Source organism: Centroberyx affinis, unplaced genomic scaffold (genome assembly GCF_046629955.1).
Source record: "Centroberyx affinis isolate AG114_WGS23_722 - 3 ecotype Tasmania unplaced genomic scaffold, CSIRO-AGI_Caff_v1 ptg004040l_1, whole genome shotgun sequence".
Taxonomy (NCBI): Eukaryota; Metazoa; Chordata; class Actinopteri; order Beryciformes; family Berycidae; genus Centroberyx; species Centroberyx affinis.
This window is the reverse complement of record NW_027281837.1, coordinates 71,468-99,425: the sequence shown is the minus strand read 5'-3', so window position 1 is coordinate 99,425 and position 27,958 is coordinate 71,468. Positions and strand designations below refer to the sequence as shown.

Genomic DNA, 27,958 nt, shown 5'->3' with positions numbered 1-27,958 from the left:
GAAGCAAGAAAGTTGGGGTGACTGCGACACAAATTGAAACTGTTTCAGAAAAGTGAAAGCACACTTTTATTATGAGCATTTTTATATCCTACAAAGCTATCAAAGATCTAAGTGTGCTCCACAGTCTATCCGTATTTTACCATTTGCTTGCACTCCGCCTGTTACAGACAACGTTGTGGAATAAACCGAGCGCACCTACTGCTGCACGGGTTGTTGTGAAATAGAAACTACTGCTGCCTTCCCGTGCTATCAGAAATATCGTAATTACGAGTAACCGCACGTGAACCACCCAACAGAATGGTAAAACAACGAGAAAGTCCAAATTTTCGAGTATGAACATAATTGTAAACAATTAATAGTACATGTGGTATTTTTTTTTTATCATTATATACTGTTGTTTGACCTTCTGTGTAGGCTAAATGAGTGGTATTGTTGTATATTCATATTTTCACTCTTTGTTTAACTTTTAGTTGTCAGGCATTTTTGTTAATCAAAAATCAATTACATGCTTGATGCACATTTTCTCCAATTCATTCTGCTGATGCAGCCCACAGCCAAAGTAGCTCAGTGCCGCTTGATTATGATGAATTAAACAACGGCCACCAAACATATTTTTTTGTTACGTTGTCCATTTTGTAATTATTTCCTACCAAAACCACTCGAATGCGCAACAAGTTGTATTTAACGCTACCGACGTCTGAAGTAGGACTTTACGAGGAGCACTGAAGGCAGCATCAATCCAACCCGACATGTTTACGGTGACCTGCCAACACACGCTGTGTAAAAAAAACCGTAGGGAACGCTCTTCTCTTCAGTCTGTAGAGTAACGCAAACATGAGTGTCTGCTTCGGTAAATGTAAATCCGTGCTGATAACGGGGTCGAGCAGAGGCTTGGGACTGCAAATGGTTAAAGACTTGGCGAAAAGCAGCGACAGACCTGCCACTATCATAGCGACAGCTCGTAACCCGACTGCCTCGACGGTAAAGAAACTAGCCCTAGGTGTTTTTGGTTTTTTTGTAATGCTCTCGCTATATAACACACAGTCAAATTGACAGTGCATCACCCACACATATCAGGAGGAGCACTGTTTATGTGTTTTACACCTAGCCCTGACCTAGCCCTGTTCTGTCTTGTGGTCGGAGAAGGTCACGCCAAACTCCATTCAAAAAATGTTACATTTCAAGCTGCCTTCTTTTCGGCAAAGGCACACACTTCATTAAGCATGACCCAAGACTATTTACGATCCACTCCTCACATCGGCATTCATCCAATACACCAAGCAGCGCTCTACTTATTCAAAGTAAGAGTTGAAGGTATATCGGTGCTAGATTGCATTGTACCTACCTGGTAACTTTACTTACATGATGCAACTTAAAATATAAAATGAAGATATTAGTTATAGCAATCGAGGGACATATTATACTGTATTTCAAAAACTCAGGTTGTTCTAATTTTGTTTACTGTTACTTTGCTTTACTCTTATTTTCTCCCTTTAGTGTATGAACTGCATTTGTATTGAGTTAAATATATTCCCTTGCAATCTCTTTGTAGATTATTTTTTTATTTATTTAATTATTTATGTATAATTAAAAGAAAAAGCCAAGTGCATTTATCCAGTGATTGCCACTGAAATAAATACAATTTTTGAGATATTCAAATGTTGGTTTAGATAAATATGGTGTTGGATTGTTACTGTGTCAGGAAAGTTTGTTTTGCATAAATTAGCATTTCCATCAGCATGACCTTGTAAATTCCCCACACAATGAAAATTAGTTCTTTCCCCAGTTATGTGATGAAGGCTACTTACCAGTAATAATCCACTTGCTAGAAATATATTTTAAAATAGCTCCAAATACATTTTTCATTCTCAATTTGCTTTTTAATTTAGGATCTACAAGAGCTCTCCAAAACCTACCCAGGTGTTCATACTGTTACTCTAGGTGAGTCTATATTTATATTCTGTTTTTATTGTTTTTGCCACAGGTTGGTAAGCTATATGGAACAGTAGTAACACCGATCATACAGTCACCAATTATTGTCTTAGTTTTCCTCACTTCTAAAAAAAAAAAAATCACTACCCCTCTGTCCTTTTCCAGTTCTAGAACTCATATTTTAGAGTCTGTATAATAATAATAATGATATATTCCTGTATTGTGCATGCTTGTGTGGAATCTGATCAAAATGTCTCATTAGAATCAGTTCAGGTTAAAAGTTTTCCCATAGACCAGTGGTTCTCAACGTGGGGTCTGGGGACCACCAGGGGTCTTTGAGGGCATTCCAGGGGGTCCCCAGCTAATTGATGAATTGTTAAACTTCATTATTTTGTCATTTTAGAATGAGTATTTTGATCATAGTTTCACTGTTATCTCTCTACCTACAGTACAGACAGTCATAGAATTCTGGACAAAATCATATCTGACAGTAAAAATATTCTCAGATTTGGGTCCGAGACAAAATCTCATCAAATGGTGGTCCGTGGCCCTAATGTGGACTGAATTAGGGGTCCTTGATATGAAAAAGGCTGAGAACCACTGCCATAGACAACCAGTGTAGTATTGATCAATTCTACAATAGATATGTAATTAATCAAACTGACAGAAGATGGCACTAGAGTTCTATCTAGACTACCTTGGGTAAAAGTTCAAGAGATCCCCGTTTTCAAGTTTCTTCAAGCCCATGATAGTCATTAATACACAAAACTATGAAGTATTGATTGCGTACCATAAATATTCTGCTCTTTCTACCTACATCCTCCCTCATTTGTCCAGATGTGGTGAGCCAGCGCAGCATCAGCTCGGCCCTGGAGGAGGTCCGGTCCATCGTGGGATCCGAGGGTCTGAACTGTCTGATCAATAACGCCGCCATCAACATGCGCACTACCATCGACACTGTTACCGCAGACGCCATGATGAAGTGCTACCAGAGCAACACCGTCGCACCGCTCTTCATCACCAAGGTGTCTAAATCATTGGATCAGATATTGAAAAATGTTAAGTGGGGATATATGAATGAAAAGTGTGAAAAAAAAATATGCATTACAGCATTATGAGAGTGGGCAAAATAACAAGAGAAGAACATACTGAGACAAAGAAAAATTAATGAAAATATGCACAATGACAGCATACTTAACGATGAAGTATATGCAGCATGAGATTATAAAAACATCAAGATACAGTATATGCAGTAAATGAAAGACAATATGTTGAGTATGAAGGAAATTTGTGAATTCACAGCAGATTCAAGAACATAAACCGGTCCAGTTTAAAACACGTTCAAATATGCTGCTGATACTTAATATTGCATAACTTCTTTTAGCAATATGCTTCTTCCTTTTATGCGAGGGGAGTGGAGCCTCCAAGACAATTTCACATTTGCCAAGTAAATGTCCTGAAACAAGTTCCATTCTCCTGGGAAAAAAAGCCAAATTTGTTGAAACCGGTAAAGTTATCTGCCAGTGCAGTAAGATGATTACACTAAAATAAAAATACTAAAATAAGCTTGATAAGTCTCAGCTTGGCTCTTCTGGATTTTTTTCCCCCTTCCACTCCGACTTGCAGATTTGCTCACGCTCGATGCAGTTGGATGGGGAGCATCTCAGCAGCTTTCCTCAAGTCATTGATTGTCTATCCTCGGGACGCAAAGCCCTGCTGGTTTTCGTTCTAGCCATCTAATTAGGGACTGATTTACACCTGGGATGCCAAGTGAAAGCAGTTAACTGCAATTAACTGCCAGGTTGGATAGAAACCAGCAGTACTCTGGGAACAAGGACCAGGAGTGACAACCACTGCTTCAAGTCATTCCACAGATTTTCAATCAGATTCAGATCTGGACTTTTGCGTGGCCACTCTAAAACTTTTTGTTCTGAAGCCATTACGTTTTGTTCTGAAGCCATTCCAATGTTGATTTTCATTTATGTTCAGGGTCACTGTCCTGTTGGAACATAAACCTCACACAAACCTCACCCCAATCTAAGGTGTTTGGCACTGTGAAACAGGTTCTCTTCTTTTGATCAACTCAATTCTTTCGGAGTGTCAGACCTTAGTGAATCGATTCAGGACTACTTCATTTGATTCACCTTTGTAAAAAGAACAGTTTTGTAGCCAAGAGCATGGATTCTCAACCTTTTTCATATCAAGGACCCTCATTCCGTCCACATTAGAGCCACAAACCCCATTTGATGAGATTTTGTCTCTCAGAGCCAAATCTGAGAATATTTTTATTGTCAGATTTGATTTTGTCCAGAATTCCATGACTATCTGTATTGTAGGTAGATAACAGTGAAACTATGATCAAAACAGTAATTCTTCTACATTCTCTGATTGTGTTTACTTCTTGTAAATGAAATAATGCTGAAGTTTAACAACTGATCAGTTTGCTGTGGACCCCCTAGTACCCTCTCAAGGACCCCTGGTGGTCCCTGGACCCCACGTTGAGAACCACTGGCCAAGAGCACTTTGGGCCACCTAAGTCACTCACATTTTTTACCATGTCTTTGGACCAATAGGTGGCACTGCCTACCCACCTAAACAATTCAGTCAGTCCGATACAGCAACTAAACAGTTTGTCCACTTAAGGCTGATACAGTAACTGAATGGTTCGTTCAGTCCAAATAAAAAATGTCACTTTAGCAACTGAACTGCTGAATGAATTGAACCAATCGTACAGTTTGAGAATGTGTCACTGAGCATTAAAAGGTAAGGCATTAAAAAAAGTCCAAGATATCAATTCCTTAGCCCTCTCCAATTACATGCCTTTTAACTTTCAAACCCATGTGACTGCCTGGACTTGGAAGTTTTATTGTTTTATGCCACAAGAACATATTTGTGGTCATAACCGTTCCTTTCTTGCTTCCCAGCACAAGTAACGACCTCCGAGAGCACCAGGTTTGGGGAAACCTCAGTCGCTCCCGGTATCTTTGGTCATACTCATCATCATATCGAGTCCCGCTTGTCGCTCTTGTTTTCAGGCCTTCCTGCCTCTGCTCCGGACTGCTGCAGCCCAGTCCACTGGGATGGGGATCCACAGAGCGGCGGTCATCAATATCTCCTCCAGCCTCGGCTCTATCGAATGCAACTGGGGCGACGGTGCCGCTTATAAGAGCTACGACTACCGCGCCTCCAAGGTCAGAACACAGCCAGACACCTGTAGTGCTGACAGTAAATGTGAGCTTACTGCGAGAAAATACTGTTCACTCAGCTTTCAGATGGTAAATACTACGAGAAAATACTGTTCAGCTCAGCTTTCAGATGGTAAATATACAAGAAAATACTGTTCACTCAGCTTTCACATGGTAAATACTACTAGAAAATACTGTTCACTCAGCTTTCACATGGTAAATACTACTAGAAAATACTGTTCACTCAGCTTTCAGATGGTAAATACTACTAGAAAATACTGTTCACCTCAGCTTCCAGATGTAAATACTACAGAAAATACTGTTCACTCAACTTTCAGATGGGAAATACTACAGAAAATACTGTTCACCTCAGCTTTCAGATGTAAATACTACTAGAAAATACTGTTCACCTCAGCTTTCAGATGTAAATACTACTAGAAAATACTGTTCACTCAGCTTTCAGATGGGAAATACTACAGAAAATACTGTTCACTCAGCTTTCAGATGGGAAATACTACAGAAAATACTGTTCACCTCAGCTTTCAGATGGGAAATACTACAGAAAATACTGTTCACCTCAGTTTCAGATGTAAATACTACTAGAAAATACTGTTCACTCAGCCTTCAGATGGGAAATACTACAGAAAATACTGTTCACCTCAGCTTTCAGATGTAAATACTACAGAAAATACTGTTCACCTCAGCTTTCAGATGTAAATACTACTAGAAAATACTGTTCACCTCAGCTTTCAGATGTAAATACTACAGAAAATACTGTTCACTCAGCTTTCAGATGGTAAATACTACTAGAAAATACTGTTAAAGTCAACTTTCAGATAGTAAATACTACTACCTAACCCTGATTTCTCAGACTGTCAGAATTCAGAAAATACCTTGTGAAGTTTGATTTTCATCAAATGTTTTATCACAACTCTGACAGGACTACTTTGCTACTTCGGTTTGCTGTGAAACATGAAGTCAAATGTCTCATCATAGGTTCATGTGTGTTAAGTGTGAAAAAGATGAGCAGGAGCAACCAAAGTCCACAGAAAACTTCAATCGTGGCGTCTTGGCGGCTTCAAGCGAGTTTGAACGTGTGAACACTCCCAAGTCTTGGCTTTGAACCTTCAAGTCGCTCTGTTCTCACTTCCATATCACTTCCTTATGTGTGTAGGCGGCGTTGAACATGGTGACGAGGTGTCTAGCTGCTGATCTGGAGTCAGACGGAATCCTCTGTATGTCTCTGCACCCCGGCTGGGTCAAAACTGATATGGGAGGGCCTGACGTAAGTATCCTATCCTTTCCTATCCCTTTATGTCACAGCCCACATATTTCTGCATAGAAACTATATTTGACTGAGAATCTATGTAAGTGTACTGTGTTGGTGAGACAAAATAGATTTAGGAGGGTGTTAAAATTTCAAAAGTGCTAACCTACTAGCCTGTATTATTGTATTCAGCTTGCCTTGTGTATGAACAATAATCTCATATTCCTTTGTTGTTTTTCAGTTTCAATTGAATCAAATAGTGCTGAGCATGTCTTTCTGTCTGTTTCAGGCTACACTGACAGTGGAGGAGAGTGTCTCTGCGGTGCTCGCTGTCATCGCCAGTCTCACAGACAAGGACCATGGAGGATTCAAGAACTACTCTGGGAACAACTTGCCATGGTAAAAAAAAAAAAAAAAAAAAACATAACCAGCAATCCGTACTGCTGAAATAAACACCATAAACAAAAACTTGGACTAGTGAAGAAAGAAGGTTCTCTGATTGAAAACAGATGGAGGTGGGCTATCAAAGGAGGGTAATACTGTGATTGATGTATTAAGTGAAGCATATGAACAGATTCTTTCAGGAATTATCAGAGGATGATTGGCATTCTATGTGCGTAGCGCAGCATACTACAAATTTGGTTGGAAAAACTGAATTTTGTTTTGTTATTACACCCTTCATCAAAAGCAAACACCTCTTGACACCACAGCAATGCTGGAGACTGCAGGCACATGGATGCTGATCACTCTCATATATTTTGGACATGTGAAAAGATCAAGGTTTTCTGGGATAAGATATGCTCAACTTTGAGAGAGATCTGAGGATATGAAATCTGCAATGACTGTAAGGTGCTATACCATGGTGTAATATCAGAGGATGTGGTATTAAAATGTGACCGGTACCTTTGTAAGATTTTACTTGTCACCAGAAACTGGTACAAAACTGAAGCCCCTGGACTTGAACAATGGATGGATATTGTAGGGGAAATATTAGCAATGGAAAAATTAACATTTATCCTAAGGACTAAGGAAGATGTGTTCCATAAGAAATGGGACAAGTGGACGACCTACATCACAAACAAAGAGGACACTGCCAACTCTGATATGAATACAAATGGTTGGGTAACACTTTACAATAAGGGTACACTAAGTTAAGGGTTAGTTAATGCTTAATAAGCATTAACTAACCCCTAATTAACAGTTAACTAATTTGTAATTAACTACGGTATTAATTTATACATTATTTAATAGTTTATAAAGATGACTATTAAATAATGTATAAATTAATACCTTACTTAACATGAGTAAATGATTACCAGACACATTAGTTAACTGTTAATTAAGGGAATGTAACAACGCATTATGTAATAACACCGCATTATGTAATAACTCGACAAAATGTAATACATTTTCACTTCATTATGTAATAACACCCGCATTTTGTAATAATCTGACGCATTTTGTAATACACAGCCTGAACGCAATATGTAATAAATTTCCCGGCATTTTGTAATAAATTATTACATGTTGCGGTGGTTATTACAAAATTCGGGAGTTGCACTTTTTTTTTGATGAAAATGTAATAATATGGTGCATTATGTAATAACCAACCAAAATGGATGTCTTCATTCATAAAAATCGTTATAACATTATAACAACAATGTTTATTTTATGCATTCTAGCATGAATCATACTGACTCAAAATTCATTTTAAAAAGATACTATTAGTTCAGTAGATTAGTATCTTTCATTGGTCAAAACTACATTAAGTGTCACTGTATTCCTTAGCTTAATAGAAACTGTACTTTTGTGAGGTCACAGTGACCTTGACCTTTGACCTTTGACCACCAAATTCTAATCAGTTCATCCTTGAGTCCAAGTGGACGTTTGTGCCAAATGTAATGAAATTCCCTCCAGGCGTTCCTGAGATATCGCGTTCATGAGAATGGGACGGACGTGAGGTCTCAGTGACCTTGACCTTTGACCTTCGACCACCAAAATCTAGTCAGTTCATCCTTGAGTCCAAGTGGACGTTTGTGCCAAATTTGAAGAAATTCCCTCAAGGCGTTCCTGAGATATCGCGTTCACGAGAATGGTACGTATGGACGGACAGACAGACGGACAACCTGAAAACATAATGCCTCCGGCCACGGCGCGGAGGCATAAAAAGATCTTTAATTGTGGTGCATGCAGGTAAAAACGAATTAACATTGAAGGGATGTAAACTGTCAAAAATGAGCAAAAAACTCCAATCACGCTGGAATTGTCCTTTAAGACTAAAGGAGACCAGACCTTCTGGTCGTTCCTAAATCTAGTTTTAAGATTAAAGGAGCATCTTACTCTATTTCTGCTTCCCTTTCTGCCATTGGTTTGCTGTTACCTGAACCTAACCAGGTTCCATATCCCTCTGCTACCCTTATGGCTATGTTTTGTTTTTGCCATTTTCTTTTCTAACCTTGTTTCTGTGTCTTTTGTCTTGACTGAAGCACTTTGTAAACTTTCTTCAGAACAGTTCTATACAAGGGTTTCTTGGAGTCAGTTTAGATCGTCATCTCTCTAGTCTATCCATGAGTGTCGGGGACGGTTACTTACAAAAGTAAATAGTTACTTTACTTTGTTACGTTTCTTAAAAAGTAACTACATACGTGACAAAGTTACTCTTCATTGAAAGAAACCTGTTAGAGTACTTTTGCATATTCCACTTCCAAAACATACACAAACAACAGGAGCAACATGGTTTGTGTTGTCAGTTATTTTTTCAAAATGCGATGCAAGACTATTGGCCGTATGCATCTAAGATGCCCAGGGATTTTCACTTATTTCTACTTTTTTTTTTTTTGTGCTTACAAAATAGAAACAATATCTAAGAAATTCAAAGTAATGACATTCTAATTTTAAATGTAACTATTAATGGATTACACAAATTGAAAAACTAACATGTTACGTTACTAGTTACCACAAATGGTAATCTGAGTACTCTAATGCGTTGTACAATCTCCTGTTCTATTACATCTTTACTGCCCAGGAATTGTGATGTTTTACAGCACCATGAGCCACATGAAATGCATTGTATATGAGTGTAATGCATAGAGCTGTTTGGGCATGGAACAAACATGCATTCTGGTAACTTTGTTTCAAAGTGAGAAATTCTCATTAGCTGCTGAGCTGCTGCTGATAAATATTCTATAAATTAATGAAGGGAAGAAATAAATTCAAGGTCCGAGTCCAATGCCATTTGTCAGTTTATTCCACTCCTTTCTCCAACATCAGATAATGGTACATTAACATGATAATACAGTATGAGCGTTTTTTGAACAGAATGCCGCAGTTCCTATTACCCAGAGCACATTGAAATATCTCACAGGTTTCCCAACGCCAAGTCCCATTGACCTACAGTGGATCTAAGGTTGCATTTACACAGGAGCGAAAAGATCTGACACATCAGGTTGCGTGTGGTTTCTCCCAGTATGGACAGCTGTGATGAGGTCGGACCTCTGCCACAAACTGTGAAAGAATCAGATCTTTGGTACCGGGGTAAATCCAGCCTTTGGAGTTTGGAATGGAGCTACAGTAAGGTGATATGTTGGGCAGAAACAGATAACTTGGGTTGAGGGAGGCGAACGGGAGGCGAGGCGGCAGACGGGTTAGGGATTGGCCAGTTCTTCTGATGTCAGAGAGGAAGGCAGGCTGTCCAAGGCTCCCATCTCTGCAACCACACACACACACATACACCAAGGATTCCTTCAGAGTCAGAGCACATTCAAAGCTGTTCGTATAAATAGAACTACCAGTCAAAAGTTTGGACCAGTTCTGTGTTTTTCCATTCTCTTAAAGCCATTTTGATCTAAAGGCTTCTGCTTAAATGCTTGAAATGTGTTTCTTAGACAAATATAAATAGTAAAGTTGATCCTATGTATGAATTTCTTTCCAAAGCCTTTGCCTTTCCATCAAGGCAAAGGGCGACTACTTTAAAGAATCTAAAATATAAGATAAGTGACAAGATTTACTGAATACCTGTTTCATGTTGGAATTTCTTGGCATGAAAATTGAACATTTTTAAAATTGGTACAAAATATTGTCTGCGTTCAAGACACCATATCAGTCCAAACTTAATCTGAATTCCCCTTACAACTACTCCCCCCCCCCAGGCCACTGCTGTAAAGCAGAATGCGGTCAACTTGCTGGGTTAAAACATACTTGGATGGGCAGAAATGAGTAGAGACAGAAATGATAAAGCGAACCTTTAAGTTTGAGGTATGATAGGAAGTCGATGACAGTGTGGATGACGTCTTCATCTGCTATTCTCAGGGCCCCTGTGGAGGCAGAGCGCAAAAGAACTGCAGTCTATATAGTGTCAAATATACAGTTGGTATCAAAGGTCTACACACCTTCTCAGATGTTCTAGTTTTCATTGCCTTGAGGCCTTTGAGAAGATCACCGCACTCAAGACTATTGAATGCGCTAAGGTGCCGGAAGACCGAAGAACAGTATTAAGGAAGAAGGTTCTGCACACTTAGATCCATGCAAGTTTCTTTAATATATCAAGTGCCAAGCTTTCAGGGCTTTGTCCTGATGAAGGTCTTGATGAAACTTGCATGAATCTAAGTGTGCAGAACCTTCTTCCTTAATATCACCTTGAGGCCTGACATGAAAAATAAATCAGACTTTTGTCTCCAACAAGCAAATTCAAGGTAAAGGCAAAGGGATATTCACTTCTGACAATATATTCAAAATGTAAAACTAAAGCACTTTGGTGGCATAAGTAAACTAATCACATTCAAAAGCATGCACAAAGCTAAGCATGGACAACAAGGAGCTACAAGATCTTCCAGATGTTACTCTTGTGATGTCACCACCGGTTGTACTCGATAGAAGGTGACAGCACCTGGCACCAAAGATCAGCCAATAGCAGATAGCAATTTCAGTAGCATGCTTTTTACCATTAGATGTCAGGCTTTACACAGACCTGTTCTGAAGTCCTCATCCTGGGCCATGTCTCTCTTGCCAGCCAGGCCCGGCTTGTCTCCTAGTGTCCTGTGTCCGTCAATGCCATCTGGACAATAAAGATTGGTCAAAATGGATACAGTCATACGGATAAGCATGCAACTGAATGCAGGACTGAGCTCAATTTACGTTGAATTCAATGCGTTCATAATGTAAGATTAAGTAATCTAACATCAAGTACATGCATACATTTCCTAACTGACATCACACCGTATCAGAAGCATCACACATTAGAGACACACACACACACACACACAGTGCACACATGGTGAACCTTTGCCTAACGCTCATAAGAAGACCTAAAGGACATGGGTGTAAAGGCAGTCGTCTATTTCAGCATGGTGTTTTATTTAGAATGCTTTGGTTCAATTTCCAAACTTGTACGGACCACCTGCAGGGCTTGGCTCATGGAATTGCTATAAAACAAGAGGATTCACCAATAGGAGGAATAAAACAATACAGTTGTTTAAAAAAAAAAATGGGAAGAAGCACATTTCACACTCACAAAGAGGCGTACCAATGACGGTGATGGGAAGAAGAAGAAAATGAGAATGCACAAGCAAAATGATATGCTCAGGCATGGGGTGAATCATTAGCTACACTCTCTGGTTTTATGGACCTATTCCTATTGAGAGTGGCAATGTGTTTTAGGGTTAGGGTAAGGTCGAGACAGAATTTTATGTGTGTATCTTTGGCAGAGGCAGGGACTCGAGTCACATGACTTGGACTCGAGTCAGACTTGAGTCACAATTTGAATTGCTTGAGACTTGACTTGATGCATGAGGAGAAGACTTGAGACTCGATTTGGGTTCTGGTGACTTGGGACTTGACTCTGACTTGTACTTTGATGACTTGAAAAGGTTTCTAAAGTCTTGACTTGAGATCTTGTGTTTGTGTAAATGACTTAGATTGAAAGTGATGAGATTTGTTCCAGCAGACGACTGAATTTAAATTCTGTTTTCTGAATTTGTATGGAATGATTGAATTTATTGAAGTTGAAACTGATTATAGAAATCAAACTCATGATGTTCTTACCAAGTTCTTATCCTATTAAAACCATATTGCATTGAAAAGTCCTAGATATTTAGTTTTCTTTAAGATATTCAATTGATACTGGACTCTTGATTTGTTCTGACTTGACTTGCTGTTCTACATTTAGACTTGAGACTAGACATTAATGACTTGGACTTGACTTGGTAATCTGCATTTAGACTTGAGACTTGACATTAATGACTTGGACTTGACTTGGTAATCTACATTTAGACTTGGGACTGGACTGTGTCAAAGTGTCAAAATGCGAAAACGAATCCTGTCTTGAACGGAAGTTTGCACGGACGTTTGTTAGCTTGTTAGCATTGTGCGACTTCCAGATAATTCAATTATAATAGTCATGCAGTTGAAATGTTCAAATGACTAGAATTACTACTGAATTACTAGAACACAGAAAAGTCAAATAGGGTTTTGCACTTGTACCGCACCTTGTAGGGTTGGCCCATTTGAAACATCACGCCATTCTTATCTATAGCGGGCCTAGGTCCACATAAAGGGGAGCATATCTATGTTCCCGGGGTCCTATGTTCCCAGGGTCCTATGTTCCCCAGATTTATATGGCACATAATGGGAACATGACAAAGGGTCCTATGTTCCCAGGGTCCTATGTTCCCCAGTTCTACATAGTCCCAGTGCTCTCCCAGGGTCCTATGTTCCCAGGGTGCTATGTTACTAGGGTCCTATGTTCCCCAGGTCCTATGTTTCCAGGGTCCTATGTTTAACCCTAACCCTAACCTGGATAGCTCTGACAAAAAGCCCTTCTGTTCTCTGAAACAGTTGTGGTCAGGGCTCTGGGTAACAATCTACAAGCAACCAACCTAAACCCTAACCCTAACCCTAACTAACCATATTAAGCGAATACAGAGCTGGGGAACATCTTTTTCAGGTTTCCATTATGTGCTATATAGAGCTGGGGAACATAGGACCCTGGGAACATAGGACCCTGGGAACATAGGAATGACTCCATGTAAAGGGCTTTGTGACATTGTTAGCGAGCGAACAAAGCCAAGGACAAACTGTTGGACACTTTCCCAGCTCCTCAGCTGCTGTACGAGTGGACGTGACCTGGGGCTGAAGAGGAGGAACGTCAAGTGGCTGACTCATCCCAGCCGCTTCCTCATTAGCTAAAGTAGTGCTTGAGCTGTGAGCTTTACCTCCTGACCCCCTCGCTGTGTTTTTATTTTTTTTTATTTTCTTGTAATTATACTTAGACAGTCCAATTAGAGGACATGATGTTTGCGTGTACCTGATGCAGAAACAGAAAGGATTAATAGTGGTTTAATCTTCCAGGTAAAAACTGCTCTTCTTCTCACTATGGCCTGGTGTTTTTTACCTGTACATTTAATTGAATTACATATATCATAACGTTTATGTATTCTGTTGCTGTGTAATATGCATAGATAGTAGGAATGGGACGATATATAGAAATGCAATATATCGCAATGCAAAAATGTGACAATACGTATCGTGGGGTAGAAAAATGAATTGTCAATTATTAAATACTATGCAATTATGTATTTTGGGTTTATATATATGTATACTGCTTTTAATCATGATTTAATTATATAATACAATTATATATTATTAGTAGTAGTAGTAGTAGTAGCAGTAGCAGCAGCAGTAGTAGTAGTAGTATTATAAGAAATGTCACATTAACAAATTTTCATTGCCTTTTGCCTATTTTCCTATCATTGCTTGTTGGTCATCACTGTCAGATGCACTGTTTTTTTTATTGTTTGTTTGTTTGTTTTAATAAATGAGTTTATATACTGCACCGCATTAGTGTCGATCCATTAAAACACCTGCTTTTCCTAAGTTCATATGTGTTTTTATGTTCATGAGTATTATGTTGCGTCCTTGATGTAAAAGACAAACTTACATAATTATGACATTTGAAAAGCGAGCTATTCAAAAAAATGCAATATCTGACAAAAGACAGTATCATTTAAATACCCCTATGTGCTATTAGGGAGCAGGAACAGTGACACGCCAGACCATGTTCTGAAACACTGCAGGAGAGATTTAGCTTTTAGAATTAGAATTTATATTTTCTTGCCTAAAACCTCTTTTCTCCCAGATCTTAAGAATCCCTGAGTTGCAAAAAGTCACAGCAGTGGAAATCCATCCAGTGCTTCAGGTTCTTTAGCTACAGTACAAGCACAGAAACTATCTAACCATTTCTGACTGATGACTGACAAGATATTATTATTAGTAAATGTGATAAATTATTAGACGTAGGTCACTAAACTATCACTTCAGATGGAACACTGGTCCTGAATTCTTCCCTGATGTGATTTCTTTTTTAAATATGGCCTCCAAATAAACTTCTTGGGATCGTTTCCCTGATCTTTTCCCTTTATTACAAAGATCAGATTTGGACTCACGTAACTCTAAGGCAGTGGTTCTCAACATGGGGTCTGGGACCACCAGGGGTCCTGAGGGGGGTCCCCAGCAAATTGATGAATTGCTGAATTTTAAGTTAACACAATTATGAGAATGTAGAAGAATGACTGTTTTGATCATAGCTTCACTGTTATCTCTCTACCTACAATACAGATAGTCGGAATTCTGGACAAAATCATATCTAACAATAAAAATATTCTCAGATTTGGGTCAGAGAGACAAAATCTCATCATTGTGGCCTGTGGCCCGAATGTGTGCTAAATTTAGGGTCCTTGATATGAGAAAGGTTGAGAATCGCTGGTCTAAGACCTGCTGGCTGACTGACTGCCACATCTCGCCGTACCCATAAGAGAGTCCCGTGAAGTTCTTTGCTCAAAGCACAGAGTTGTTTTTTTTCGATGCACAAGCGCAGACAGCAGTAGAAAGAAGACAAAAGAGAGCCGGGCATGGACGATGGAAGCGGCAAAGCGGGCGGGACGTTTGGACGCAGCAATTCCCCGGCCTGACACCAAGGCCCTGCAGCGGCCGTACGCTTCTATCTTACATTGAGTGACCAGCTCGTCTCTGCCTCTGGCACTGGGAGAATCCTTTATCTGAATTAGGTGATCAATACGACCTGAAACACAGGATGAGGCAGGAGCAACCTTTACCTGGGCTTCACACACACACACACACACACACACACATACACACACGCACAAACGGACAACATATCCAGGTTCTCTTCTTGTGGGGAGATTCGGACCCCACACATGGGTAAAACATACACACACATACACACACACATCGGGATGACCACTATTCACTCAATTTGTCCTCCAGGTAATGAGGCAATCTGGAAATGATACTAAATTAGCTGGCATCATTAAAGCTCTACAGAGGGTTGAATGTTCAGTTCTGTTGCGAGGGACAAAGACATGACAGATAGCAGTGATTTAAAGGAGATGAAGAGTCTTTTTTAAAGCCTTGCTATACGGGCAACATTTTCAAGATATATACACTACCAGGCAAAATTTTGGACACATACAGTTTTCGTTCACATTTTAGAATAATAGTAAAGACAAATGGGATTATGCGGCGACCAAAAAAAGTGTTAAACAAATCCAAACTATCTTATATTTTAGATTCTTTAAAGTAGCCACCCTTTGCCTTGATGGAAAGGCAAAGGCTTTGGAAAGAAATTCATACATAGGATCAACTTCACTGTTTATATTTGGCTAGGAAACAGATTTAAAGCATATGAGCAGAAGCCTTTAGATCAAAATGGCTTTAAGAGAATGAAAAACATAGTACATTCAATCAGGTGGGTCCAAACTTTTGACTGGTAGTGTCATAAACAGGCTACCCAGCAAGCATTTCATGGAAGCGCAATATTTTCCACGATATGATATTATGACGCAGTAAAAAAAAATTCAATGTCCAGACATTTTTCCCCTCTTTTTTTGAGCATTCACATTGGATTTCATTTGTTTTTCCTGCATGCAAGAATTCCATCGTTGCTTTGAACTGATATCAGAAACATATTTAAGTCCTATATTGGTGCTATATTCATACAGGTTTTCAATGCTTGCTGGGTAGTAACCAGTGTTTCATTTCACATTTGTTCGTCTCATTTGTTATCCACCGCTTTGATGGTGACTCTGCTAAAGGCAATGTTGCCTCTATGAATTGCCTCTAAAAGTTGCCCATGTATCATCTCCTTTCCTCAAGTTCTCACTTTTTTCCACAGAACACAGGTTTATTTTATAACTTTTTACTCGTTACATCAATTAGAATTTTGAATTATTCATCCTGTCTCTCATATTTTCTGGTTGCTTTGGGATCATTTTCGATTAGAGAAAAAGGTCCAGTCAAGAGTTTTTCTTTCTCTCTAGCAGCGACTCCTACTGGCCAATGCAACTATTCTCCTGGCTCAGCCTTTGGTTGGGCGGCAATTCACTAAACCCAAAGCTATGGCAAAGTCCCTGCATCTAATATCATTTACCACCAAAATGTCCAAACCTGCATATATCCACTAAATTACTGACCGATGACTGACAAGATATTATTTGGACAGTGTGATAGATTATTTTCAGTCATTAGGGATGGGACGATATATAGAAATTCAATATATCGCGATGCAAAATGTGACGATACGTATCGCGATATATAGACATTCAATATATCGCGATGCAAAATGTGACGATACGTATCGCGATATATAGACATTCAATATATCGCGATACAAAATGTGACGATACATATCGCGGGGTAGAAAAAAGAATATCGCGATATCAGCTCCATTTTATTCTGCTGTAGTAATCAAAAATGAGACACTTGACCATCACAGTTTCACAAGCTCTCCATCCAAATTATATTATTGTCACTTTGTAACGACATTTTTAAATTGTTGTTTACATTCCAGCAGCCAATGGCATCACTAGAAAGACTTGTGTCTCCGAAATAAACAGAATTCTGCACCGTCCGACTTTGTCGTCATTGAACTTTTATTTATTACTTCTTATCGTGGTTGTATTGAATCTTGAGCCTCATATCGCCTATTGAATTGCATTGTGAGATAAACACGATTTCTGGAAGTTTAAACGGTAAATATTAGATACAGGGACTTTGCCATAGCTTACGGTTAAATGAATCGACGCCTCTGTGTTTATGCGAAGCCAAAAGACTCGACAGCCCCAGGCCGGACGCTACACTGAGCACATTTACGCGGAATCATGCACAGCTAGAAAGTATTCAGTCTAATGGAGAGAGACTCGGATCAGCAGCGTGGAGATGGAGGCTGGGTGCTGATGTCACAGTTAGTGATGGGGTTAGTAGCTGAGTACAGCCGTCTGAGTTAGTGTAGCTGATTGTAATGTACAGTATTCTTTTCAACACGTCTGGAAGCGTCATTAAGGATGAGGATTAGTTTGTGTTCATTTTCAACAGGGTTCGATCGAAAAGGGTTATTGACGGCTGGTACTGACAAAATGACAAAATTAATGAAATTTGATCATTTTCATGCCAAAGTCAAAATATTCATTTTTCCCCCCAGAATTGCAGAAAATCCCATTTTTTTTGTCAGAGTGAAAAAGCCTCTGAAACAGCATTTAGACCATCATGGGACAGTAAAACGCTCCATTGAAACTCAATGATAAGAACAATTATGATTATAAAACATATCGGCGCATACTGAACTAACAGTTCAGGTTAAGGTGAACAACCAGTGTAGTATTGATCAATTCTACAATAAATATCAATCAAACTGCATCATATCCATCATATCAGAGATGGACCCCAATGACTGGACCAGGTCTGATTTTAAATAAATAACCAATATAGTCCCCATTTATCATTCTACAGCATGTGTTAAAATGTGTGGAAAACAACACATTACCATTGATTAATTTTTTTGGTTTTGGCATGTTGTCCTAAATGACATTTCCAGATGTGTTGAAACTGACACACAGGTGTTATTTTGGGGGGGATAAAAGCTGAATACTAGTCAAGTGTAACAGCAGTCAGTGTGTGTGCAGTCGTTACTTACGGGGACCCAGGAGGTAGCCTGCACTGTTCAGAGTCCAGCCACGCTTCTCCTTAGCCTGCCAGGACGGGGACACACACACACACACACACACACACACACACACACACACACACACACACACACACAACAGACATAGGACTTAATTCCAACATTATTGTTCACACATATATGAAATACTTGCACATTCACTCGTATAAAGCCAGTGATGTGTTAGGAAATAAAAAGGCAAACTTTCAGACAAAACATGAATTATGCTATAGATATCACTCTACTTATAGACAGGAGATTATATGTATCAATGGTGATGTGTGGGAAATAAGAAGGAGGGTAAACTATGACCTCCAGTCGGTGATCATCATCCGGCAAACAACCACCAATATGAGCTGAAATCAATATACTTTCAGAAAAGTATGAAGAATTTATGCGTTTCCCCCTTAAAATACCCTCTCCTTATTTAATTTACACCCGTTTCATACCACTTCCTATGATCTATATTATGAATTTCTCTCATAAAGATTTGATGTGAGCCTAAAAAAAACTATTCTGCAAATAAAAATGTGGTTTAATGGAGTTTGGGTGGGTTCGCCCTCCACTACATCCCTGTATAAAACACTTGCACATACACACACAGGCTGCTACACTCACATACCACTTGCATTATATGTGTGTGTGTGTATATGTAAATGGATGGGTAGATGTTTGCCTGACAATTAAAACTGTACAAAAAGTCTAACCCACATGTGAATTCAAAGCATTAAAAGTTTTCTGGACACATGTTAGTTTTCACATGTGAACATTCCTATTTCCCATGTGATGTTTCCACCTGTGAATTGTCTCTTTGCATGAGAAATAAAGTTTGCATGTAATGACAGTTGAAACATTAAAAAAAAAATGTCACGTGTGGGGGAAAAAAAAACACTTTTCTCCTATTTATATTTTCAACAAAACGCAATTTACATTTTCACATTCACGTTTTCTATTGTAAGGGAAAGAAAGACAACGCATGCAACGTACAAATAAGTCATAAAAACAGTTTATTGCTTACCGCAATGACCAGCCCGATGGTCTCAGAGAGAGTTGCGCAAAAGATGAGCGACACGCAGAAAACCCCAAAGCACTTCTGCATCTGAGGGGGGGAAAAACGGAAAAAAAAAAAAAAAAAAAGTTTATTTTCATGGCAGAAATTTGAACCGAATATTATTTGATATATCCCAGTAATAATATCTAAGTCCCTGTAAACGCTGAAAAAGCAGACTTACCTTTGAAGTGACTTTTTCCCCTTGATTCCTCTCTGAAGCAAGTGGTTAAGTTGCTTGGTGTATGTGTGTGTGTGTGTGTGTGAGTCGGATAAACTGAGGACTCCGGCCACCTTTTATTATTAGGCTGCCCCCGCCCCACCCGCTCCGGTTCACGTCAGCAACCCCCCCCCCCTCCCTCCCTCCTCCTCCTGCGGACTCGGGATGCGCAGGTCGGTCACGAAGAGAGAAAACAAAATGCAATTCGATAATATATCATATAATGCCAGGAAGCATCGACGTTTCTCTTTGTCGCCCTCTGAGACATTGAACTTTGGAAAAAAAATTTGGAAAAAAAAAAAAAAAAAAAAAGAGCAGAAACAGTGAGCAGCGCTATTTTTCTCCCCTAATCTGATGTCTGACCTTAAAATTATTATTCTGAGATACTCGAATGTGTAAAAAAAAAAAAAAAAAAAAAGGGATAGGCTAGTCAACAAAATATTCTTTCATATGTTTCTGCAAATGAAGATCAGTGATTCAATGATTCACTACTACTACTACTACTATTACTATTACTACTACCAATGCTAATAATAATTTCTAAATGCAAGAAAAATGTGAAAATGTCGGTTCCACAAAGAACCTTTCAAGAATCTATATTATTGAAATGTATTATTGAATATTTATTATTATTGATTATAATTCATCTTTATTTTATTTTTTCTCCCAAAGAACCATATATGGTTCATGAGTGAAAGAACTATATATGTATTTTTGGGGATAATAAAAGGCTCTTAATTCTTAGTTATTGGATGGTGGGTGATGGCATAAATGTAAAAAAAAAAAAAACCCTTCCATAGAATATACTGTGCAATTGCAAATGATAAACAAAAACACAATGCAGGTGTCTAAGCAAAGGAGAGCAGAAATGTTTTGTAAAAAAAAAAAAAAAAACCTTGGTCTGAAAGGTTCTTTGTGGAACCAGAAATGGTTCTTCTATGGCAGTGGTTCTCACCTTTTTCATATCAAGGACCCCTAATTTAGTCCACATTAGGGCCACAGACCCCCATGTGATGAGATTTTGTCTCTTGGACCCAAATCTGAGAATATTTTTATTGTTAGATATGATTTTGTCCAGAATTCCATGACTATCTGTATTGTAGGTAGAGAGATAACAGAGAAACTATGATCAAAACAGTCATTCTAAAATGACAAAATAATGAAGTTTAACAATTCATCAATTTGCTGGGGACCCCCTGGAATGCCCTCAAGGACCCCTGGTGGTCCCGGATCCCACGTTGAGAACCACTGCTCTATGGCATCACTCCGAAGAACCATTTTTGGCACCTTTATTTTTCTGTGTGTAGTCCATGTAAATAAGTTGATGCAATCCATTTAATGGCATTTCAACTGATAACTGAAATCATAAACAGTTTAAAATAAATGTACAAAGATTTTTAAACTGACATTTTACAACTTTACACAGTAGGCTGCATACTGATTCACACATGTTGCATAGAGGATGATTACAGCTGTAGAGGAGAGTGTAGCGAGTGTGCAATAACATCAATTTTCATATCGTACATATTTTTCATTCATTTTTCTCCCTTGTCTCAATATGTTCCATTGCTGTTTTTGGCCCACCCTTATAATGCTGTAATTCAGATATTTTTCATACTTTCAGTCATATATTTCTACATATGTTCTTGACACACTGTAGTTGTCAGTTGCGTTGTGTTTAAATACCCCATTAAAGATAGCCGTTTTTTTTTAAGTCTTCCCTTTTTTCCACATATCAGTTTAGCCAAACGAGCAGTTTTGGTAGGGAGGGATTATAAACTGCTTTCACACTTAAGAGTTTGGGAAATCCTATCAGAACACGACTTTCGAACCCTTCCGCTACAGCTGTTATCCGCCATTAAGCTTATTTAACGCCGATTATATGTTGTTACTGGATACAAACCCACTGATTCGACGTTGCACGTGTTTCCAAAGGATTAAAAGTATTTATCAGAATGGTTACATTTCATCAAGAGCCAGGGCAGAAGGTTAACGGCTGATTAAATGGACCGTGTCCGAATGTGGGTCTGCAGTGTCCATGTTAGTGAGGAGAGTTTCACCAGTTTACATCAGAAAAGGCTAGAGCTGGCAAAGCGCTTCAATCTGGATGGAGCTGTGCCCGAGGTAGCCAACGTTTGAGTTGCCGTCTCACACCACCTCTACTAGCCATTCCTATAGCCATTCTAGCTATAGGAAATATTTGCTAACATACCGTATATTGGCCCGGGCCTTTATTTCCCTCAACTGCAGAGGGTACCAGGCCTTTATTGGAAGCAGGCTTATATTAGAGACAGGCCTTTATTTCTAATTCCCTCTGTTTGATAAGTATATTTGCTCATATTTTAGTACGAAGCCTCCTTGTTTTCTGATCTGCTTCTGTTGGGGTTCGTTAGGTAGCCGTTTTTTTGTTACTGCAGTGCATTACCGATAATTACGGTAATCGACGACGGGATGCTCCAGAGACTTCCACCAGGCACCAGGAGTTTACCGGTATCCACCGTTGTTTTTAGCTGTGACCAGCAGCTCTATAGCTCGCTCTGTCGGTCTGTTGGTTGGTTCGTTGGTCCACAAAAATGGCCCCACCCTTTGGCGGCTTATAGCCGCACAGTGTGTGTACGTGGTCGCAGCTATTGCGAATTCACGCTTGTTTCCTTTGTTTTTTTCCCCGGCCTGTATTTGGGGCCGGCCTTTATTTGTTAGTGTCGACCACGGCCCCGGACATTATCGGAGACCCGGCTTTTAATTGACTACCGGCCTCTATTAGAGGAAATATGGTATGTTACAACGCTAGTAATATCTATTTGCTATTCCGCTTCCAACAAGCGGAACAATATTTTTACCCTATTAGCTAGCTAGCACACCTGACTATTGTTACAATTTAGCTAACTAATAACATGAACCAATTTACATTTGAGCTTTCAACCTGCAACCTGAAATTTTCATTCCATTTTCTAAAGGGTTCAGGATCAAACCAACTACAAACAGTCAGAACCCATTGTAGTTGATTTTTCTAAATTAGCCTGCTAGCTAATTCGCTAACAAAGCCAAAAACCAGTTCAGGTTAACTGAGCCGACTCTTCTCAAGCTACAACTCAGAGTGTTTTGGAGTAGAGACTAGAGCTAAAGACAAGACGGTTTACTGTGTCACAGTAACCTACATTTGGAAACAAATCCACCTTCTCAGACTTCATTTTGACTTAGAACGTTACTTAATGGACCTCCATGATGCAAAGCCTGTATTGTTTTCAGTGTGTTTCAGTGTTGGTGCCATATGTTCTAAATGCCTATTTCACAGGCCTTTCCACTCTGCCAAAAAATATTCTAAGGAAGACTAAATATAAGCACAAGTTTTGAATTAAAAAAGCAATAATAATAATTCCAGATAATTTTTTTTTTTATATATATAATTCGATTATTTTCAGGCATTTTCACCTTTATCAGACAGATCAAAGTAGAGAGAGACAGGAAAGACTGAGAAAGGGAGAGGGATGACATGCAACAAAAGTCCTAGGTCAGATTCAAACCCAGGACATCACATTTATATGGGCCGTAGACCATTGAGCCACCAGGACGCCCCATTCCAGACAATTTTGAACTTAGAATGTCCACTGAAAGAAAAATAGTTAGAGAGGAAAAAAAGACAAATCCAACAACAGCATATTGAGATCCTACACTTTTTTTTTGCCTGGGACCCAAACTGAATCAATTCAGTTTCTAAATTTCAAAACCACAAGAGTGTGAAATTCTGTTTTTAATTATGGCTTGGATTCAGTAATGGTTTTCAGTTCATGTTAAAGGATGTGAAGAAAATCTTTTGATATCTCTCACATAACTTGAAATATTTACCATGTGGCAGGTCACAGGAGGTTGAGAAATTTCCCACTAATCAGTTACACTGTACAATCTTCAGGGTGCAACACAGGCCCACAAATTGTTACACTGATCTCCTTTCTCTCACATCTTGATAAATCTGTTCTTGTTTCATTGATAAGGCATTGAAATCAATTTAGTCTCTCTATATCCCAGGCTCACTAGCATTTCTGTTGTTACCCACCAGAAAGAGGCCTGCTGCTACTATTTTGATTTTAATACATTGCAGTAACTTTCTGTGTCATCCAGAGATTTTTAAACTTTTTCCATTTCTTATTTCAAATCAATGCACATGGGTCCACAGACTGCCTTTTGATCAGATTATGTCCCAAAGACCTCCATCTGAGAAGATTTTTGTTGTGATTTTATTTTGTTTCGATATCAGTGTGCACTGTAAGTGGGGAAATAGGGACTTAACCTGTCTTTAACAGGAGTGAAACGTATCATCAAACTAATCATTGCTATAGCCTATATTCTCTCATTGTGGCAAATGCTACTGAATACAACAGTGAAATTAAACAATTTTTCACACTACTGAGGACCCATCGTAAGCCCCTGATGGACCCTTAAGTGTCCCTGAACCCCACTTTGGGAACTAATCTGGATTGGGCTTCGTCAAACCATTTTACAGTAACACTAATAATCAATTCCTGTAATGCTCAATTATTTTGGTCCTGAGGCACACTGTGGCAAGGCAATTACCAACTCCTTGAAATATGGCTAATCAAATTATTGTCACATTTACGCCTCATTGGATCCTATCAGAGGGCAAAAAAAAACACAATAAAGTGTTGGATGAGGCCCAAATGGCTGTAACTTGGGAGGAGATGGTTCTGTCATGAGGCTTTTTAAGTTGGTAATTGGGTCATGGTTTTGTTGAACGTTACTTGTTAATATGTGCAACATGCCCATGTTGGCTAAATTAGTAAAGTTGTTTGTGTTGCGCAAGGATGTAGTGGTAAATAAAAAGATGGGTAAACTATATATTATATTTTCACACAAAAAAAACCCATCCATAAATGTTGGTGTGTTTGGGTTCTTGGGGTTTTGTACTTTTGCTGTTTTTTCTTCTGTTCTTCTTTCTTTTATGTGTATAATGTGAGTGTTCCTTACTGTCATTTTTCTTTTCTATGGTAAAACATTCTCAAATATACACCCACGTGCTCATTGTTATGTCGTTTAATACTGTTTTCAACAAAAATATTTTGCAAAAAAAAGAAAAGAAACCCTATCCTCATAATTTGCATCAATTTGAAAACACTAGCTATGATGTACACTATGAAATAAAGTCATAAAGATTTATTGCAGGGTAAAAAGGTGGTAAACTCTATTGGGAGCCTAACTTGACAGCATTTCCATCAACCCTTGGGCTTTACCCTGTGTCAGTATATGGGAGGTTACAGCATATAAGCAATCTAAAAAGCATATGGCTTTGATTTTGAAATATGTTGTAGTAAGCATCAAGACATCTCATTTGGCTTCTTAATTTCACAAAAATCCATTTGCATTATTTGGTTAAAGTTAAGGGTTAGTTAATGCTTAATAAGCATTAACTAACCCTTAATTAACAGTTAACTAATGTGTAATTTACTAATGGTGTTCATGTTAACTAAGGTATTAATTTATACATTATTTAATAGTTTATTAAGATGACTATTAAATAATGTATAAATTAATATCTTATTTAACATGAACACCTTTAGTAAAAGGTTACCAGACACATTAGTTAACTGTTAATTAATGGTTAGTTAATGCTTATTAAGCATTAACTAACCCTTAATTAATGTATCCTTATTGTAAAGTGTTACCCATTATTTACATAAACGACAAGATTAGTTAGCAAACTACACTACGCGGTAGGCTTTTAGCTAGCTGGAATGTTCCATCTCCTGCAAAGGGAACAAGCTACAATAGCTAGATAGCTAGCTACAGCTTCACAGGCTACTGTGAAAACATGTTGGCAGTTACAGGCATGAGCCTGAACTCAGACTTTAGCAAAGTCCCAAATTGCATCTCAACAGGTGAAAACCTGCACATGCAAGACAGCGCCTCTCCCAGATCAGCCCACTATCAACAGTTGGTACATTCTCGTAGTTCTCTATTAATACAAAGTCTTTTCTGTAAGTTTCTACGCCCTAAATTCATTGCTTTGTTTCATTGCAGAAGACCGCAAGAAGTTGTGGTCAGTGGAAATCGTGTTAGCCACCGCTGGTCTACCAAGACCTACACTTCTGCTTCAGCTCCCTATTCTGTTTTATAAGGTCCTCCTATGTGTTTTTACTGTATTTTTACTGTAAACCCAATCTCGGAACCCATCGTCTATCGGTCTGACGACGATTAGACTCTGGGGGTGATGGCCAATATTTGTTTTATTATATTGTAGCCAGCGGACATCCGGGCCAAGACTTCCTCTTCCATGCACCGGTCATTGTTTACAGTCCGATTAGCAACTTGAGACGCGAGAATGGAGTCGGAGTTGAGAGACGACATCTCATATGCAGATATCTGTTTATAGAGATTAGCCGAAATGTCGTCTGGACCTAAAACACCTACAAAAAGTATCGATGTTTGTGTATTGTACTCAACAAACACCGAAATTTTGGCCATTGCCCCCAGAGTGTAATCGTCGTCAGACCGATAGACGATGGGTTCCAAGCCAAATCCCCTATAGAGACAATGGAGTTTGAATGAATGAATCATCTTAGAGGCCAATGAAGAGCCTTAATGTTCCAGTTCCATTCATAATACAGTGGTAGCAGCTGAACAGATCTTCAGTCACTGCACATCCACTGTTCAATAACCAGCAAGCAGCAACTTGACCTTTCATTGGCCACACATGAGCATTAAGAGATTGTGGTCTACATTCTGAGTCAGATTTTTGTCCCATCGCACAAAATGAGCATGATAGATTTGAGGGGGTTGATAATGTTATTGATCAGTACCAATGACCCAGTGATTACTTGGTCAGCTGCTGAGATTTCTGACTTTCTGAACTCTGTTTTGGAATAAAAACTCCCCACTCATTGGACACTTTAAGTTTAAGTTACTATTTTTTGCATGTTTTTTGTTTGCTCAGTATTGCAGAAAAGTTATAAATGTGTGAGAACATAATACATCTTTGTGAACAATGAAATGCTCAATTTCAGGACACAGTAACAGCAGTAGGACCAACCCAGTTTCTTTCACAAAAGAATACAAATATAACTGTATGGCGTATTTGTAAATATTTTTTCTAAGGAAAGTTACAAATTGCTATAGAGGAAATTAACAACTCGAACAACACTTCAGACAGTTGATGCATTTCAAATAGTAATCGTGATATTTATTTATGGATTAGTCTCATAGACTACACACAGCCTTTAACAAAACTCTATAACAGAATCAACATACAAAATAAAACTAGTACAATACAATATTACACACATTAATTAACTATCAAATGCAATTTTGTAGAAATCTATATAGTGTTTTATAGTGTTTAGCCAAAAGCAAGTGCACTCTCTCTGTCTCTGTCTTTCTCTCACACACAAACACACACACACACACACACACACACACATACACAAGCCTACAGTTTGACAAATTAACAAATGACGTACTAGGTACTCGTTACCCCTCAGGAAATATGTACTAGTTTGTTTTTATGAGCCTGAGCCCCAGGAAGAGATTAAAATTCCTATTTGGGTTGTTGGCTGGAAAAGTTAATAAAGCATAGTTAAAATAAAAAATAAATAAATAACACTGTAGCTACTGTATCTATCCAGGTTTCTCTTCTGGGCTTGTAGAGAGGGGTTTCATGCAGGGATGGGGATTAAAGACTCTGAGAACACAACAGCCTTCAGCAACAAGTAGTTACTGATTTGTTTTTTAATTTTTATTTTATATATATATATAAGTAGGTTAAAGGTTATATATACAGTATACTGTACATAATTATATTTGAAGGTTATTAGAACCCATTCCCCTGAGCAAGGAAAACATCCTAACAAAATTCATCCAAAGATACAGAATATATTAGATATATTCTGCATTTTCCCTCTGGCGGTCAAAATAAATTCTCCAAATAAACACTCGTGATAGTTATAGTAACCGGGTAAAAGGTGCAGCAGTGGGGGAGGCAGCCATTTTCTACCATCCACACTTCTGCGATAACACGTCCGTCCAGGAAGTCGTCTTCCCGGCATCGAGCCGGAGGGTCACCACCGAGAATTCACACCGTTACTGCCGGTAATGATGGCGGCTGGTGTAAGAAATGATGATAATGGGGTGGGGGGTGGGGCGGGGGGGAGGACGACAACAGAAGGAGGAGATGGAGGAGGTGGAAGAGGAGCAGAGGGAGGAAGAGGCCATTTGGGGAAGATCTAAGTGGTGTTCTTCTCCTCTGCTGGAGTGCAGCAGTGTGGCCCCTGCTCATCCAGAGGTGTTT

The 27,958-nt window shown here is 38.9% G+C and overlaps 2 protein-coding genes across 2 annotated transcripts; one reads left to right on the top strand and one right to left on the bottom strand.

The window, feature by feature from the left end:
• Window positions 1–762: 762 nt before the first annotated feature.
• On the top strand, window positions 763–7,787 carry LOC139663517 (C-signal). Its single transcript, XM_071542208.1, has 6 exons — window positions 763–981; window positions 1,890–1,941; window positions 2,770–2,957; window positions 4,968–5,123; window positions 6,292–6,402; window positions 6,674–7,787. Exons 1-6 carry the CDS (start codon window positions 835–837, stop codon window positions 6,785–6,787), a joined length of 768 nt encoding a protein of 255 aa, XP_071398309.1. The 5' UTR covers window positions 763–834; the 3' UTR covers window positions 6,788–7,787.
• A 2,241-nt stretch (window positions 7,788–10,028) lies between these two features.
• Window positions 10,029–19,493, bottom strand: gal (galanin/GMAP prepropeptide). The gene is made up of 6 exons (XM_071542209.1): window positions 19,413–19,493; window positions 18,368–18,422; window positions 15,386–15,457; window positions 11,351–11,437; window positions 10,626–10,697; window positions 10,029–10,090 (listed from the first exon to the last, which is right to left on the bottom strand). Exons 1-6 carry the CDS (start codon window positions 19,491–19,493, stop codon window positions 10,029–10,031), a joined length of 429 nt encoding a protein of 142 aa, XP_071398310.1.
• Between the last annotated feature and the right edge of the window lie 8,465 nt (window positions 19,494–27,958).